This window comes from Elephas maximus, chromosome 12 (genome assembly GCF_024166365.1).
Source record: "Elephas maximus indicus isolate mEleMax1 chromosome 12, mEleMax1 primary haplotype, whole genome shotgun sequence".
In the NCBI taxonomy this organism is placed as follows: domain Eukaryota; kingdom Metazoa; phylum Chordata; class Mammalia; order Proboscidea; family Elephantidae; genus Elephas; species Elephas maximus.
The window spans coordinates 80,379,002-80,396,629 of NC_064830.1; the positions used below are offsets into that span (position 1 = coordinate 80,379,002).

General features: G+C 42.6%; 1 protein-coding gene across 2 annotated transcripts in view; it reads left to right on the plus strand.

Moving 5' to 3' along the window:
* ACSM1 (acyl-CoA synthetase medium chain family member 1) overlaps nucleotides 1–16,713 on the plus strand; it is a 61,659-nt gene extending 44,946 nt beyond the window's left edge. For both annotated transcript variants that reach the window (XM_049904910.1, XM_049904911.1), the window contains exons 11-14: nucleotides 10,454–10,581; nucleotides 12,421–12,520; nucleotides 14,006–14,125; nucleotides 16,394–16,713. In XM_049904910.1, the coding sequence (XP_049760867.1) occupies nucleotides 10,454–10,581; nucleotides 12,421–12,520; nucleotides 14,006–14,125; nucleotides 16,394–16,480 (435 nt within the window). In that variant the 3' untranslated portion in view covers nucleotides 16,481–16,713. The remainder of the gene's footprint in view (nucleotides 1–10,453; nucleotides 10,582–12,420; nucleotides 12,521–14,005; nucleotides 14,126–16,393) is intronic.
* The last annotated feature ends 915 nt before the right edge of the window (nucleotides 16,714–17,628 follow it).

Consider the following 17,628-nt stretch of genomic DNA (forward strand, 5'->3'; position numbering starts at 1 on the left):
AGTTGGGTTATTTCTCTTTTTGTTGTTAAGTTTTTGCAGTATCATGTAGATTTTAGAGATCAGACACTGATCAGAAATGTCATAGCTAAAAACTTTTTCCCAGAAAGACAACACACAGTACAGGAGAGGTCAGCACAACTGGACTAAATCAAAAGCAAAGAAGCTTCCTGAATAAACTGAATGCTTCGAAGGCCAGCGTAGCAGGGGCGGGGGTCTGGGGACCCTTGTTTCAGGGGACATCTAAGTCAACTGGCAAAATAAAACTTACTAAGAAAACATTCTGCATCCCACTTTGGTGAGTGGCATCTGGGGTCTTAAATGCTAGCAAGCAGCCATCTCAGATGCATCAATTGGTCTCAACCCACCTGGAGCAAAGGAGAAGGAAGGACACCAAAGACACAAGGTAATTACGAGCCCAAGAGACAGAAAGGGCCACATAAGCTAGAAACTACATCAGCCTGAGACCAGAAGAACTAGACGGTGCCTGGCTACAACCGATGACTGCCCTGACAGGGAACACAGCAGAGAGCCCTTGCAGGAGCAGGCGAACAATGGGATGCAGACCCCAAATTCTCGTAAAAAACCAGACTTAACGGTCTGACTGAGACTAGAAGCACCCTGGTGGTCATGGTCCCCAGAGCTTCTGTTAGCCCAAGACAGGAACCATTCCCAAAGCCAATTCTTCAGACAGGGATTGGACTGGACAATAGGATAGAAAATGATACTGGTGAAGAATGAGCTTTTTGGATCAAGTAGACGCATGAGACTATGTTCGCGTCTCCTTTCTGGAGGGGAGATGAAAGGGCAGAGGGGGTCAGAAGCTGGCCAAATGGACTCGAAAACAGAGAATGGAGGAAAGGAGTGTGCTGTCTCATTTGGGGGACAGTAATTAGGAGTATATAGCAAGGTGTATATAAATCTTTGGATGACAGACTGACTTGACTTGTAAACTTTCACTTATTAAAGCACAATAAAAATAAATTAATTAATTAAAAAAAAAAAAAGGCTTTTTCCCAGTCTGTAGGTAATCTTTTTACTCTTGGTGAAGTCTTTGGATGTTTGATTTTTAGGATCTCTCAGTCATCTAGTTTCTCTTCTGGTGTTTGTGCATTGTTAGTAATGTTTTCTATACTGTTTACACTATGTATTAGGGCTCCTAGCACTGTCCCTATTTTTTCTTTCCATGATCTTTATTGTTTTAGACTTTATATTTAGGTCTTTGATCCATTTTGAGTTAGTTTTTGTGCATGGAGTGAGGTATGGGTCTTGTTTCATTTTTTTGCAGATGGATATCCAGTTATGCCAGCACCATTTGTTAAAGAGGCTGTCTTTTCCCCATTTAACTGACTTTGGGCCTTTGTCAAATATCGGCTGCTCATATGTGGATGGATTTATGTCTGGATTCTCAATTCTGTTCCATTGGTCTATGTATCTGTTGTACCAGTTCCGGGCTGTTTTGACTACTGTGGCAGTATATGTTCTAAAATCAGGTAGTGTGAGGCCTCCCACTTTGTTCTTCTTTTTCAGTAATGCTTTACTTATCTGGGGCCTCTTTCCCTTCCATATGAAGTTGGTGATTTGTTTTTCCATTTCATTAAAAAATGTTATTGGAATTCCATCGTAGTTATAGATCCCTTTCAGTAAAATACACATTTTTACAATGTTGAGTCTTCCTATCCATAAGCAGGGTATGTTTTTCCACTTATGTAAGTCTCTTTTGGTTTCTCGGCACAGTGTCTTGTAGTTTTCTTTGTAGAGGTCTTTTATGTCTCTGGTTAGATTTTTTCCTAAGTATTTTATCTTCTTGTAGGCTACCTTAAACAGTATTGATTTGGTAATTTCCTCTTCAATGTTCCCTTTTTTTGTGTAGAGGAATCCAACTGATTTTTGTATGTTTATCTTGTATTGTGATACTCTGCTGAACTCTTCTATTAGTTTCAGTAATTTTCTTAAGGATTCTTTAAGGTTTTCTCTGTGTAAGATCATGTCATCTGCAAATAGAGATAATTTTACTTCTTCCTTATCAATCTGAATGCCCTTTATTTCATTATCCAGCCTACTTGCTCTGGCTAGGACCTCTACTGCTATGTTGAATAGGAGTGGTGATAAAGGGCATCCTTGTCTGGTTCCAATTCTCAAGGGGAATACTTTCAGACTCGCCATTTAGGATGATGTTGGCTGTTGGCTGTTGGCTTTGTATAAATGCCCTTTATTATGTTGAGGAATTTTCCTTCTATTCCTACTTTGCTGAGAGTTTTTATCACAAATGTGTGTTGGACTTTTCTGCATCAATTGATAAGATCATGTGGTTCTTGTCTCATTTTATTTATATGATGGATTACGTTGACTGTTATTCTAATGCTGAACCTCCCTGCGTACCGGTATGATTTCCACTTGTCACAGTGAATTAGTTTTTGATATGTTGTTGAATTTTGTTGGCTAGAATTTTGTTGAGGATTTTTGTATCTAAGTTCATCACGGATATAACCAAAACAAAACCAAACCCATTGCTGTCGAGTCGATTCCAACTCATAGTAACCCTATGCGACAGACTAGAACTGCCCCATAAAGTTTCCAAGGAGCGCCTGGTGGATTTAAACTGCCAACTTTTTGGTTAGCAGTCGTAGCACTTAACCACTACGCCACCAGGGTTTGTAATTTTCTTTTTTTGTGGTGTCTTTTTTTTTTTTTACCTAGTTTTGGTATCAGGGATATGCTGGCTTTACAGAATAAGTTTGGGAGTACTCCCTCCTTTTCTATGCTCTGAAATATCTTTAGTAGTAGTGGTATTAACTCTTCTTGGAAAGTTTGGTAGAAATCTCCAGTGAAGCTGTCAAGGCCTGGGCTTTTTTGTTTGTTTGGAGTTTTTGAATTACGTTTTCAAAATCTCTTCTTTTGTTATGGGCTTATTTAGTTGTTCTACAGGTAGTATGTTTCCAGAAATTCATCCATTTCTTCTAGGTTTTCAAATTTGTTAGAGTACAGTTTTTCATAGTAATCTGATATGATTCTTTTAATTTCAGTTGGGTGTCTTGTAATATTGCCCATCTCATTTCTTATTCGGGTTATTTGCTTCCTCTCCTGCTTTTGTCAGTTTGGCCAATGGTTTATCAATTGTGTTAATTTTTTCAAAGAACCAGCTTTTGGTCTTATTAACTCTTTCAATTGTTTTTCTGTTGTCTATTTCATTTAATTCTGCTCTAATTTTTATTATTTGCTTTCTTCTGGTGTCTGAGGGTTTCTTTTGTTGCTCTCTTTCCATTTGTTCAAGTTGTAGGGATAATTCTTTGATTTTTGCCCTTTCTTTTAAATGTGTGCATTTAAACCTTCTGAGCACTACTGTAAGTGTGTAGCAAAGGTCCATTCTCATTTGATTCTATGAATTTCTTTATCCCGTCCTTAATTTCTTCTATAATCCAATCATTTCTTAGCATGTGTTTGATTTCTTTCCCCTGTTTTTTCTGTTATTGATTTCTAGTTTTATGGCTTTATGGTCAAAGAAGATGCTTTCTAATATTTCGATGTTTTGGATTCTGTTAAACCCAAACCCTCTGCTGTCAAGTTGATTCCAACTCATAGTCACCCTACAGGACAGAGTAGAACACCTCATAGAGTTTCCACGGAGTACCTGGTGGATTCAAACTGCCGACCTCTTGGTTAGCAGCTGTAGCACTTAACCACTACGTCACCAGGGTTTCCTATGGATTCTGTTAAGCCTTGCTTTATGACCTAATATGTGGTCTATTCTAGAGAATGTTCCATGTGTGTTGGAAAAGAAAGTATACTTATCAGCTGTTGGGTGGCATGTTCTGTACATGTTTATGAGGTCAAGTTGGCTAATTGTGGCATTTAGATCTTCTGTGTCTTTACTGAGTTTCCTTCTGGATGTTCTGTCCTTCACTGAATGTGGTGTATTGAAGTCTCCTAGTATTATTGTGGAGCTATCTCATTTTTCAATGCTATTAGAATTTGTTTTATGTATCTTGAAGCCCTGTCATTGGGTGAATAGATATTTAATATGGTAATATCCTCCTGGTATACTGTCCCTTTAACCATTATATGGTGTCCTTCCTTATAGTTTGTGGTAGATTTAACTTTGAAGTCTGTTTTGTCAGAAATGAGTATTGTCACTCCTGCTCTTTTTTGATTGTTGTTTGCTTGATATATTTTTTTCCATCCTTTGAGTTTTAGTTTGTTTGTGTCTCTAAGTCTAAGGTGTGTCTCTTGTAGACAGCATATAGACGGATCATGTTTTTTTTAATCCATTCTGCCACTGTCTGTCTCTTTATTGGTGTATTTAGTCCATTTATATTCACCATGATTATGAATAGGTATGAGTTTGGCGCTGTAATTTTGATGTCTTCTTTTGCGTGTTGTTGACAGTTTCTTTTTCCCCTTTAACTTTTTGTGCTGAGTAGTTTTTCTTTCCAAATTGTGTGTTACTTTTTCATTGTTGTTGATTTTGTTTTTGCTGAGTCTTTATGTTTTTCCTGTATTTTATTTTGATTTGTAAGATTGTCAGTCTCCTTTGTGGTTACCTTAACATTTACCCCTATTTTTCTAAGTTTAAACCGAACTTTTATGTCTCTGTATCGCCTTGATTTCCTCTCCATATGAAAGATCTAAGACTACTTTATTTAGTCCCTTTTTTTTATTGATTTAATGTTGTCATGTTTTACACAACGTCATCGCTGTTTCCTTGTTTTGAGAGTCTTTTAATAGACTTATTTTTGTGATTTCCCTATCTCGACTGATATCTGGGTGCTCTGTCCTGTGTTCTAGTGTTGAGTTGATATCTGATATTATTGATTTTCTAACCAGGGAATTTCCTTTAATATTTCTTGTAGTTTTGGTTTGGTTTTTGCAAATTCCCTAAACTGTTTATCTGGAAATGTCCTAATTTCACCTTCATATTTTAGAGACAGTTTTGCTGGATACATGATTCTTGGTTGGTAATTTTTTTTCATTCAATGCTTTCTATATGTCATCCCATTGCTTTCTTGCCTGCATGGTTTCTGCCAAGTAGTCTGAGCTTATTCTTATTAACTCTCCTTTGTGGGTGACTTTTTGTGTATCCCCAGCCGTTCTTAAAATTTTCTCTTTATCTTTGGTTTTGGTAAGTTTGATTATGTCTTGGTGACTTTCTTTTGGGATCTACTTTGTACGTGGTTCAATGAGCATCTTGGATAGATATCTTCTCATCTTTCACAACATCAGGGAAGTTTTCTGCCAACAAATCTTCAACAATTCTCTATGTATTTTCTGTTATCCCTCTCTGTTCTGGTACTCCAATCACTCGTAGGTTATTTCTTTTGATAGAGTCCCACATGTTTCTTAGGGCTTCTTCATTTTTTTTTTAAGTCTTTTATCTGATTTTTTCTTTGAATATATTGTTGCTAAGTGTTTTATCTTCAGTCTTGCTAATTCTGACTTCCATTTCCTTAATTCTGCTCCACTGGCTTTCTATTGAGTTGTCTAATTCTGAAATTTTATTGTTAATCTTCCAAATTCTGATTGCTGTCTCTCTATGAATTCTTGCAGTCTGTTAAATTTTTCATTATGTTCTTGAATCACCTTCTGAATTTCCTCAACTGCTTTATGTGTGTGCTCTTTGGCTTGTGCTGTGTTTTGCCTGATCTCCTTCCTGGTGTCTTGCAGAGCTCTGTATATTAATGTTTTGTATTCTACATCTGGTAATTCCAGGAGAACATCTTCATCTGGAAGATTCTTTGATTCTTTGTTTTGGGAGTTTGTTGAAGCAATTTGGTATAGACTGTTGTCTCCGAGCCATCTATAAGTTATTGTATTATTTTATGTTTGCTCCCTGTGTCCTAGGTTCTTGCTTTGTTTTGTTTTGATATAACTGAATAGGCTACTAGAGTGAGCTAACTTGATTATTGAAGCCTTTGAAGCACTAATGTCCTGTCACTAGATGGCTAGAGCTGTTACCAGGTATATGAGCCTAGGAATCCATTCACTATTCTTGTATAGATTCAGCTCAGGTGTCCGGGTATTCAGTCACCTAATGTGTGGTGCAGGCTCTCACCTACGATCTTAGAGGAGCAGTGGTGATTGGTGTATGCACAGGTTTCTGGTTGCCATAGGGGGGCGTCACACTCTGAGGAAGGCAGGGGGCTGACAATCTTCCCCCGAGTGTCCTTGAGGAAGGCATGTCTCTGTTCTCTAGAGTGCACTGGTCAGTGGGCTCTGCAGCTGTACCATAGGCATCCAGTGCTTTTAACTGTAAGTACTGGGAGGCTCCACTTATCCTTGGATCCCTGTCACGGGTGGCTAGGTGGCATGGGTGGAGCCACCGGTCCTCAAGCCCCTGCTGTGGGTAGGTGAGGACTCTGTTTAATAGGCAGAGAGGTATCAAATGTCAAAAACCTGCCTCTCCATCACACAGCTGAAACAGTTACAGTCAGACCTCAAGGACATTCACCCTTGCAATATAACAGCCAGATCCTATCTGCTGTACTGGGGCCACGTGGGTCCATGCTGGTGTGAAAGACATTCAAAGTCTATGGACAGGTTGTGCCTGGACAGGAGCCACTTCTGCTCTAAGTTTCCAGATCAGTGGAGCCAGCAGATTATTTTCTCCTGTTTGTTAATTTGTTCCTTCTCCAAGGCTGGAAGAATGGCTCAGGGAGCGCAGCAGGATCTATTTCAGGCCCAGGAAAATCAGCTGTCACTGAAGCCCCACTGGGGCAGAGGGAGGAGGGATCAGATAGATGGAAGAGAGTTCACTCAAAAGGAGGAGCTATTAGATCCACACTGTAAATTAGACAGAATCACCTATCTTGTGCTGAAAATTTTTTTCAGCACAAGATAAGTGATTCTGTGCTGAGAGCACTGTTTTATCTCAGATTCTGAAGGCATGCGTAGATTCTGTGCTCTGGCTCGGCCCTGCCACGGCTGCACCAGGGGATTGGGGCTGCACCACTTCGCTTGCATTCTTTCGCTGAGGCACCTGCATCCCGAACGCTATCGCCAGCCGCACCACATTCACAGCTGAGGATCAGGGATGAGGTGTTTCCATGGAGTCAGGTCCAGAAACTCCTCGCTGCTTCTGCACCGTCTCTCCCTCCCCGTCACTAAGTCTGATTTCTTAACTTTGCCCTTCGATGTTCAGGGTTCCTAGCTTGTTATACACATATAATCCAATCACTTGTTTTTTCCGGTCTTTGTTGTAAGAGAGACCACTGGAAGCATCTGACTACTCCGCCATCTTGGCCCTGCCTCCCAAAGCTTATTCTTATTGATCCTCCTTTGTAGGCGACTTTTTGTTTATCCCTAGCTGTTCTTAAAATTCCCTCTTTATCTTTGGTTTTGGCAAGTTTGATTATAATATGTCTTGGTGACTTTCTTTTGAGATCTACCTTATGTGGGGTTCAATGAGCATCTTGGATAGATATTTTCTCATCTTTCACGATATCAGGGAAGTTTTCTGCCAACAAATCTTCAGCAATACTCTCTGCATTTTCTGTTTTCCCTCCCTGTTCTGGTACTCCAATCACTCATAGGTTATTTCTCTTGATAGAGTCCCACATGATTCTTAGGGTTTCTTCATTTTTTTTTTTAATTTTTTATCTGATTTTTCTTCAAATATATTGGTGCCAAGTGTTTTATCACCAGTCTCACTAATTCTGCCTTCCATTTCCTCAATTCTGCTCCTCTGCCTTTCTACTGAGTTGTCTAATTCTGTAATTTTATTGTTAATCTTCTGGATTTATGTTTGCTGTCTCTCTATGGATTCTTGCAGCCTATTAAATTTTTCATTATGTTCTTGAATAATCTTCTGAATTTCTTCAACTCCTTTATCTGTGTGTTCCTTGGCTTGTTCTGTTTTGCCTGATTTCTTTCCTGATCTCTTGAAGAGCTCTGTATATTAATGTTTTGTATTCTACATCTGGTAATTCCAGGAATACATCTTCATCCGGAAGATTCCTTGATTCTTTTTTTTCTGAGAGCTTGTTGAAATGATCATGATCTGCTTCTTTATGTAATTTGATATTGACTGTTGTCTCCGAGCCATCTATAAGTTATTGTATTAGTTTATTTCATGTTTGCTTGCTGTATCCTAGCTTCTTACTTTGTTTCATTTTGATATGCCCAAATAGGCTGCTAGTATGAGGTAGCTTGGTTATTTGTGCCTCTGAAGCTCTAACGTCCTGTCATCAGATGGCTAGAGCTGTTACCAGGTACATGACCCTAGGAGTCCATTCACTTTTCTTGTATGGATTCAGCTCAGGTATACAGGTAGTTGCTCATCAAGAGTGTGGTACAGGCTCTGTCCTACAGTCTTAGAGGGGCAGGGGTGATTGGTGCAGGCACAGGTATCTCGTTGCAGCATGGGGTCACACCCTGAACAAGGCAGGGGGTTGACAACCATGCCCTGAGTGTATGTGAGGAAACCGCGCCCCTATTCCCTAGAGAGCATAGGTGGGTGGGCTCTGCAGCCAGGCCATGGACACTCAGTGCTTTTGGTTTTAAGAACTGGGAGGCACCACTTATCCCTGGACCTCTGTCATGGCTAGGTGATGTGGGTGGAGCCACCAGTCCCCAGGCCCCTGCTGTGGGTAGGTGAGGGCCCTGTTTAATAGGTAAAGCGGTGTCAAACATCAAAAACTCACCTCTCCACCACACAGCTGAAACAGCTGAAATCAGATCTCAAGCACATACATCGTTGTAGTCTGCTAACAAGGGTCTAATCTCCTGAAATGGGCCCACACAGATCCGTGCAGGGGTGAAAGGTATTCAAAGTCTGTGGACTATTTGTGCCTGGACAGAGCCACTTCTGTCCTGGGCTCCCCAGCTTAGTGGAGCTGGCAGATTATCTTTTCCCCCAGTTGTTAACTTATTCCTTCTCCAAGGCTGGGAAAATGGCTCAGGACACACAGCCGGAACTCTCAAGCCCAGAGAAATTGACAGCCAGCTTGGCTTGGGGGCCAAGGGCATGGTAAAATAAACACAAGAACTGAGTTTTTGCCAAGACTGCTGTTCTTCTCTGGTTCCAGAGGTATGAGTAGACTGTGCAGCTTGCTGTCTCTCCCTGAGGAAACTGCATCCCAAACAGTAGTGCCAGCCCCGAGTGGTTGCTCCAGGGGATTGTGTCTGAGGCATGCAGGTTCCCACCAAGTCAGGTGTGGCAACTCCTCATGGATTCTGAACTGTCTCTCCCACCCCCTGCCACTCAGTCCAATTTCCTAACTTTCCCTTGATGTTCAGGGCTCCTAGCTTGTCGCATGTATAATCATTTCACTTGTTTTTTCAAGTCTTTGTTATAAGAGGGATCACCAGAAGCATCTGACTACTCCACCATCTTGGCCCCGCCTCCTTAGGCTTAATTCTCAGTAGCTCAAATTTAAGCTTCAATAAACAAGAAGATAATCCAGAGTAATACATGAAGAGATCAGTGGTTCTCAGCCTTACCTGTACATTATATAATGTTCTTGAAATGACAAAATTATAGAAATGGAGAACAGATTAGTCATTGCCAGGGGTTAGGGACAGGCATAGGAGGAGGAAGAAGAGGTCCTTGTTGTGATGGAACTGATCTGATATGGGCTGTAGTGCTGGATACACGAACCTACGTATGTGATAAATTTGCAAAGAACTAAACACACACACACAAATGAATACAAGCAAACCTGGGTAAATCTGAGTAAGATTGGTGGATTTTATCAGTGTCGATATTCTTGTGCTAATACTGAACTATAACTTTGAAAGCTATTTCCATTGGGGGAAACTGGGTAACAGGTATACAGGATCCTTCTGTATTTTTTAAAATAATATTTCATTGTGTTTGCAGTGAACGTTTGCCCAGCAAATTAGGGTCCCATTTAATAACTTATACACAATTCATTCAGTGACACTGGTTACATTTTACAAAGTGTGTCAACTTTCTCATTATTTCCATTCTGGTTGTTCTGTTTCCAGTAATCTAGTTTCCGCTGCCTCTGTATTATTTCTTACAACTAAATGTACATCTACAATTATTTTAATTAAAATAAAAAGCTTAATTTAAAAATACCAGTGACATACACAAAAATAACAGGATCAAATGAGATTGTGTTTTGGGAAGGAAATTCGTTCCGTATATGTATCTTAAGGCCACTCATGTATCAGGAGCTGTGTGAGCACTGAGCTTATAGAAGTGCATAAAGGAAACAGGGCTCCTGTTTTAACGGAAATTTTATTTTAGTGGAGGGCCACACAAAAGTGAGCTGTTTTTTTAAATTTTCATTAAAATTGGTTTAGTAACATCCACTGGTTGGACAATAATGTGTATTGAATGCTTACATGTAAAGAAAATGGACTCGGAAAGATTACAAAACTTGCCCAAGTGCCAGATAGAGTCAGACAGGACTTGAATCCATATCTGAGCTCCAGGTCATTGCTCACCAGCTCTGCACTCACTGCCTTCAACAGAGGGGTGCTCTTCTCTTTGCAGAAAGACCCAGAAAATACAGCCCAAGTGGAGTGTGGGGACTTCTACAACACCGGGGACAGAGCGACTATTGATGAAGAGGGCTACTTCTGGTTCCTGGGGAGAAGTGATGATATCATCAATGCCTCTGGGTAGGTGTAGCTGATCCAGAGCCAGCAGGTGTCACCTTCACATGACTCATGGGATCTGGCTTGCCAGGTCATTGTTCCATGCATTAGTGAGGGAACCCTCAACCTAATTCCAGATAGAACCAGGTCTACAGGCCTACCCCCAGGGGATATCTATTTGTGCATCTCCCCCAAACTGTGTGTTCAGAAGAATCAATCAACTTAAGTTCAAGTGGGTTTGGAAGATGGAAATAAACTCATAGTAAGATATGCAATTTAAAGGGGTGATGGGATTAGGAAGGGGACATTTGCTTTGGTCCCCATTGGTTGGGGAGCTTATTTTATGCTTGTGCTCCTTGTGTGGGGCCCAAGATGTCACAGGAGAAACAATAATAGTTATTGTTGTTGTCGTTAGGTGCCGTCAAGTCACTTCCAACTCATAGCGACCGACCCTATATACAACAGAACGAAACACTGCCTGGTCCTGTGTCATCCTCACAATTGTTATGCTTGAGCCCATTGTTGCAGCCGCTGTGTCAATCCATTTCATTGAAGGTCTTCCTCTTTTTCACTGACCCTCTACTTTACCAAGCATGATGTACTTCTCCAGGGACTGATTCCTCCTGATAACATGTCCAAAGTATTGAGATGTAGTCTCGCCATCTTTGCTTCTAAGGAGCATTCTGGTTGTACTTCTTCTAAGACAGATTTGTTCATTCTTTTGGCAGTTCATGGTATATTCAATATTATCCACCAATACCACAATTCAAAGGAGTCAATGCTTCTTTGGTTTTCATTAAGTACTTTATAAAGTACTTGGAGCCCTGGCGGTACAGTGGTTAAGAGCTCAGCTGCTAACCAGAAGGGTGGCAGTTTGAATATACCAACTACTCCTTGGAAACACTATGGGGCAGTTCTACTCTGTCCTATAGGATCGACTCAACAGCAACGAGTTTGTTTTTTTTTTGGTTTTATAGGGTACTTACGATGTGAAAGCACTCTCCTAAGAGCTTTATACTTATTAACTCACTTAACCCAGCCCTCAATGCGATGCTGTTGTTGTTGTTAGCTGCCATTGAGTCAACCCCAGACTCATGGAGACCCCATGTGTTACAGAATAGAACTGTTCCATAGAGTTTTCTTGACAGATTGCCACACTTTTCTTCCCCAGAGTCACTAGATGGGTTTGACCCATCAACCTTTGCATTAGCAGCTGATCATAAACTTCTTGCACCACCCAGGCTCCTTCAATGGTATGAGGCAGATACTATTTTTACCCCATTTTAGAATGAGGAAACTGAGTCACAGAGCAGTGAAGAAGGCTGCCTTAAGTCTCAAAGGTATCACATGGTGGAGTCGAGATTTTAACCAAGGTTATCTGGCTCTGAACCATGTCCCTAAAAAAAACACCCTACACTAAAAAGAGAGAGAGAGAGTTCTTGGATATTACAGGAAACTGAGTATTTTTTTTTTTTTTTAATTTCTAAAGCAAACATTCATGTATTGGAGAATAAGATGCCAAATTTACAGAAATGATTAAGATAAAATTTAAGGCTTCTGAGAAATTTCACTCTGGTGGAAGCTGCTTGAGCTAAGGACTCAGAGCATCACCCCCTCTGTCATCTGAGGCCTTGAGAGCCCCGGGGTGCACCTGAGCATTGGTGTTCCTTGACAAAGAGTGTCCAGATCTTCACTTTTTGGGTCCAAGACACAGGCAGATCATGAGTGTCAGGATAAGTATGCCAGTTATTCTCTGTGCCAAGGGAAGATGTGACCCTCCAAAGCAGATATTTGGGCAATGGGTCACCCCAATCCTGGCATCTGCCTCCGAACCCATGTAGGAAGGAAAAGCTGATCTTGCAGGTACCGAATTGGTCCGGCAGAGGTGGAGAATGCCCTGGCAGAGCACCCAGCAGTGGCTGAGTCAGCCGTGGTGAGCAGTCCGGATCCCATTCGAGGTGAGGTGAGTAGAGGACACAGGCAAGATCATGTCTGCGTGTGGGCACTGGGAAGCAGAAGCAGGAGAAACTTCAAGGCACTATCTAGCCACCTTGGTCCTATGGTGCAGAGGGCATAATTGATGTGTGTGTGGATTTACACTGTGTGGTAAGCAGGTGGCACTGTGCCTCATCTGTGGCACTGTAAGTAATGACTATGAATGATGACCATGATGGTGATGATGATGACAGCTAATATTTAACGAGTACTTACCACGTGCCAACTCATTTAACCCTCACAACAACCCAATGAGTTGAAAACCCACTGCCGTCAGGTCGATTCTGACTTATACTGACCCTATAGGACAGAGTAGAACTGCTCGTTAGGGTTTCCAAGGAATGGCTGGTGGATTTGAACTGCTGACTTTATAGTTAGCAGCCAAGCTCTTTAACCACTGTGCCACCAGAGCTTCAATGAGTTAACGACTCTTATTATACCTTTTTATACATACGGAGCAGTCCCTGGGTGGGCACGCAGTTGGCTATAAACGTAAGGTTGGCAGTTCAAACCCACCCAGCTGCACTGCAGAAGAAAGGCCTGGCAACCTGCTTCCATAAAGATTACAGCTAAGAAGACATTATGGAGCAGTTCTACCCTGTAACACATGGGGTCGTCATGAGTCAGAATCAACTGGAAGGCAATGGGTTTGGCTTGGTTTTTATAGATGAGGAAACAGCCATAAAGAAGTTAAATAACTCACCTGGATCACACAGCTAATAAGCGATGAGGCCTGAATGGGAATCTAAGCAATCTGGCTCCACGGCGTGTATTTCTTCATTCAACAAGTATTTATTGAAAACCTACTATGTATCAGGCACTGTGCCATTAAATTGGGGATATCATTAACCATCATCATCAATTGCCAGTACTTATCACTCACAAGGTTCCATCCAGGGAACTGAACATACAATAACAGTAATAATTATGATTATACTACTACCGATAACAATAGTAACAATGAATTTAAACTAGCCAGATGGTTCACACATATTATCGCTTGGGATATTTACAGATACCCAGTAAGGGATGAACTTTCATGGTCCCCGTTTCATAGACAAGGAAACTGAAGTTAAGAGAATGAAATAATTTTCCAACGACATAGATGGAATTGGAAGTAGTAGGATGTGAACCTGATCCTTCCCTTTTCCAAAGTCGCCATGCTCATATCAAGTATATGGCTCAAGCATCAACTTGCTTTTCCGTTCATTCACTAAACATTACATTTTTGGTGTTGCAGTGGTTAAGCATTCAGCTGTTAACCAAAAGGTCTGAACCCACCAACCCCTCTGGGAGAGAAAGATGTGGCAGTCTGCTTCCCTAAAGACTTGGAAACCCTATAGGGCAGCTCTACTCTGTCCTATAGGGTCCCTATGGGTGGGAATGGGCTGGAAGGCAGTGGGTGGGGGTATAATTTATTGGTGCTCACCGTGACTTCGTTCCTGTGCTACAGGTGGTGAAGGCGTTTATAGTCCTGACCCCACAGTTCCTGTCCAATGACCAGGGCCAGCTCACCAAGGAGCTGCAGCAGCACGTGAAGGTAGTGACAGCCCCGTATAAGTACCCAAGGAAGGTGAGTATGGCAGATGGATGGGGTCTGGTCCTCCTGGCTGGTTCCAGGGCTCAGCTCTCCCAAGTCCTCCTAGGTGGTTAGGGTAAGCCTAGGTAGACAACAGCACTGGCTTTTACCACTGCAGTAGAAGCAACTCAACTTACGGATGGGGTGCAGCTGACTTACTTGAATGAGAGCCTCTAGCCTGTGTCAGAAACCAAAAAGAAACTCACTGCTCGCAAGTTAACCGAAAGAAATAAATTAGACAAGTGTCCAAAGACATACACGCAAGAAGGTTATTTATAATCCTGCAAAATTTGAGAAAAAAAGTCCAAATCAGCAGCTGCCAAACTGTTAGCGTGATATATAGTAAGAAATACATTTTGTATTGAAACTCAACACATATATACATTAATATAACAAAGTTAATAAAATACTTATCCTTACAGCTTGCAATACATTCAGTATTTTCTATTCTACTTCATTTTTAAAAAATGCTGCTTGCAACCTACAAAATTCATTTTACAACTCACTAATGGGCTGCAGCCTACGGTTTGAAAATCACTGATCCAAAACAGAGAAGTGATTCAATTACTCATGGGATTAGCATGCGCTCCTCCTTTTCCTCCTGATGATGTAGTGGTTAAGTGCTCAGCTGCTAACCAAAAAAGTCGACAGTTTGAACCTACCAGTTGCTACCTGGGCAAAAGATGTGGTAGTCTGCTTCTGTAAAGATTATAGCCTTGGAAACCCTATGGGGCAGTTCTTCTCTGTCTTGAACGGTCACTATGAGTCAGAATCAAATTAAAGGCAATGGATTTGATTTTTTTATACTTAAAAATAATAATGATCAACAGTATATTATTAAGAGAAAAAAAGCAGAATATGGAATAGTTTATGTCGTACGATCCTATTTGCTTAAAAATAAAGTTTGAAAGGATACAGATGCCAAAGAGTTAACATTCTTTCTTTTGTAATACTTTGAGGCATTGTTTGAATTTTTACAATCTATACATATTATGGGGAAACCCTGGTGGTGTGGTGGTTAAGTGCTACGGCTGCTAACCAAAGGATCGGCAGTTCGAATCCGCCAGGCACTCCTTGAAAACTCTATGGGGCAGTTCTACTCTGTCCTATAGGGTCGCTATGAGTCAGAATCAACTCAACGGCACTGGGTTTGGTTTGGTTTTGGTATATATGGCTAACATTCATTGATCGCTTACTCTATGTGCCAGGCCCTATAGCAAATCTTCTACATGTAGTATTTAATCCTTGCCACAAGCTGTCTCTGGTATAACTATCCTGTTCTACATAGAGGAAAAAGACATGAAGTGAATGGCCTGAAATTACAGCTAATAAAAGGCAGAGCTGGAACTCAAACAACAAAGCTGATGCTTTGCATTTTAGGCTGTGCTGCCTCACAGCGTTCACATCGTAGCAACATCCAAGCCATTACAGCACAACAAGCCAGCAGACAAGTACCGCAGACATCAGCAGGATCACCCACGGTGCACAGGTTTCAGTGGAGCTTCCAGACTAAGTCAGAATAGGAAAACAAAGCCTGGCAATCTACTTCCAAAAGTTAGCTAATGAAAACCCTATGAGTCACGACAGAATATTTTCTGATATAGCATTGAAAGATGAGCCCCTAGGTTGGAATGTACTCAGCATACATAGTGGCCCAATCAGTGGGCTTGGGCATACCAATGATCATGAAAATTGCACAGGACCGGGCAACGTTTCATTCTGTTGTCCTTGGATTCGTCACAAGTCGGAGCTGACTCAATGGCAACTAACAGCAACAACAATGCTCCCTCACAGAGACTAGATGATGCACGACATTAGGTGGGCTAGGTTATACTGTGGGTAACAAACAGCCCCAAAGTCTTATGCCCTAGAGCAATGAAAGTTTATTACCATGGGTCTTCTGGGAACTCTGCTCCACGTTCCCTCGCCCTGGGACCAGAATAAAGCACAACCACCATATAGATACCTGCCAGGTGCTATGGTGACGGGAAGACAGGGTGGTCAGCCTCCCATCTGAAGAATTCTAAACTCCTCTGCCTAGAGGTGACACACTTCACAGTTCTTTGATCAAAGCAAGTCAGGGGGCTACATCCACCCTCAGGGAGTCAGTAGGAGGACCTGAGATATCTGGTGAGCCCCATGGAGACAACCACATGGTGTCAGCCTGTCTGGGGTCTGTGCAGGTGACAAGTTGGGGAGTGGGAAACAGAAGGAAATGACAGCAGAACCCACACAGGTTGGATTTGCTTTCTTCTCATCCAGGTGGAGTTTGTCCCAGAGCTGCCCAAAACCGTCACTGGCAAGATCAAACGGAAAGAACTTCGGGAAAAGGAGTTTGAGCTGATGTAACTGACAATCAACAGGCCCACTGAGTAAACGTGGGCACATCCCTGGCTGCCTCAGTTACCCCAGTATGGTGGGGGTGGAGATGTGTTGAGTTGATTTCAAAGGGGATCATGAACACCTAGATTCCTGCATTTTCCTCTTTGAAGTTAAATTCAGTCACTACCTGTCCTCCCACTGCTCTGTCCCTTTGGGGTTGGCTAGATGAGCACTGGGACTGGGGCTGAGGGGTAATAAAATGTCACCATCAAAGTCAACAGCACCCCTATTTTGTGGGCTTGCTCTCTGCCTGGGCCTGTGCTAAGTGCTTCTCACAACTTCCTCTGTGATTCTCCCCAACTCCAGTCCAAGATATCCAAAGGCAGATGGATTCTCCTTCTTGGATCCAGCACCATCAGGTGGCCCCATGGGCCCATTCTCATGGCCAGGGACACTGAGGCTCAGAGAGAAATTCCGTGGGGCCCCAGGCTCCGGCCCTGCTGGGCTCCTCCTGGGCCCCACAGGAGGGTGAGCCCAGAGGTGGCCCAGGAGGGATGTCGGGAGGCTTGGCCTTTGCTTATTGGCTGCACGTGATGGCCAGATAGCCCAGCACCTGCCACCATCCAGTGGGTCTGTCACCTTTGTGCCTGAAAGTAATACTGCTGCTGAAGCCACCCCAGCTCCTGGCCATCAAGGTGAGTGAGGGACCAGGGCTCTCTGGGAATCCAAGAGCCCCAAGAACTCCCCCAGTCTTCCCCAGGTGTGCTGCCCACTCACCCCTAACCAGGGCCCCAGAAGCCCCCTGCCTCAGATTTCCCTAGAGATCTCCCCCATGCAACCCCTCCGCAGGGATCCAAGACTCCCCCAACACTCCCACCAACCCCCAGCTACTCACCCCACCCCGGTGTCACAGAGTCCTACAGACTCCCCAGTCTTCCCCAGGGACACCTTTCGCAGGAAGCCGGTACCCCCTCAGCCCTTCCCCAGGGTCCCAAAGACCTTACTAGACACCCCTCTCACTCACTATAACCCTCTGCAGCCACACCTGGCTAGAGGGCCTATGAACTGATCCTTCACTCCCTCCATCCTTGGGGCATGTGGTGGGACCATCAGGAGGACACTAGAGGCTGAGGGAGCAGGGGCAGAAGGGCCCAGCCCCACCTGAGGAAGGAGGA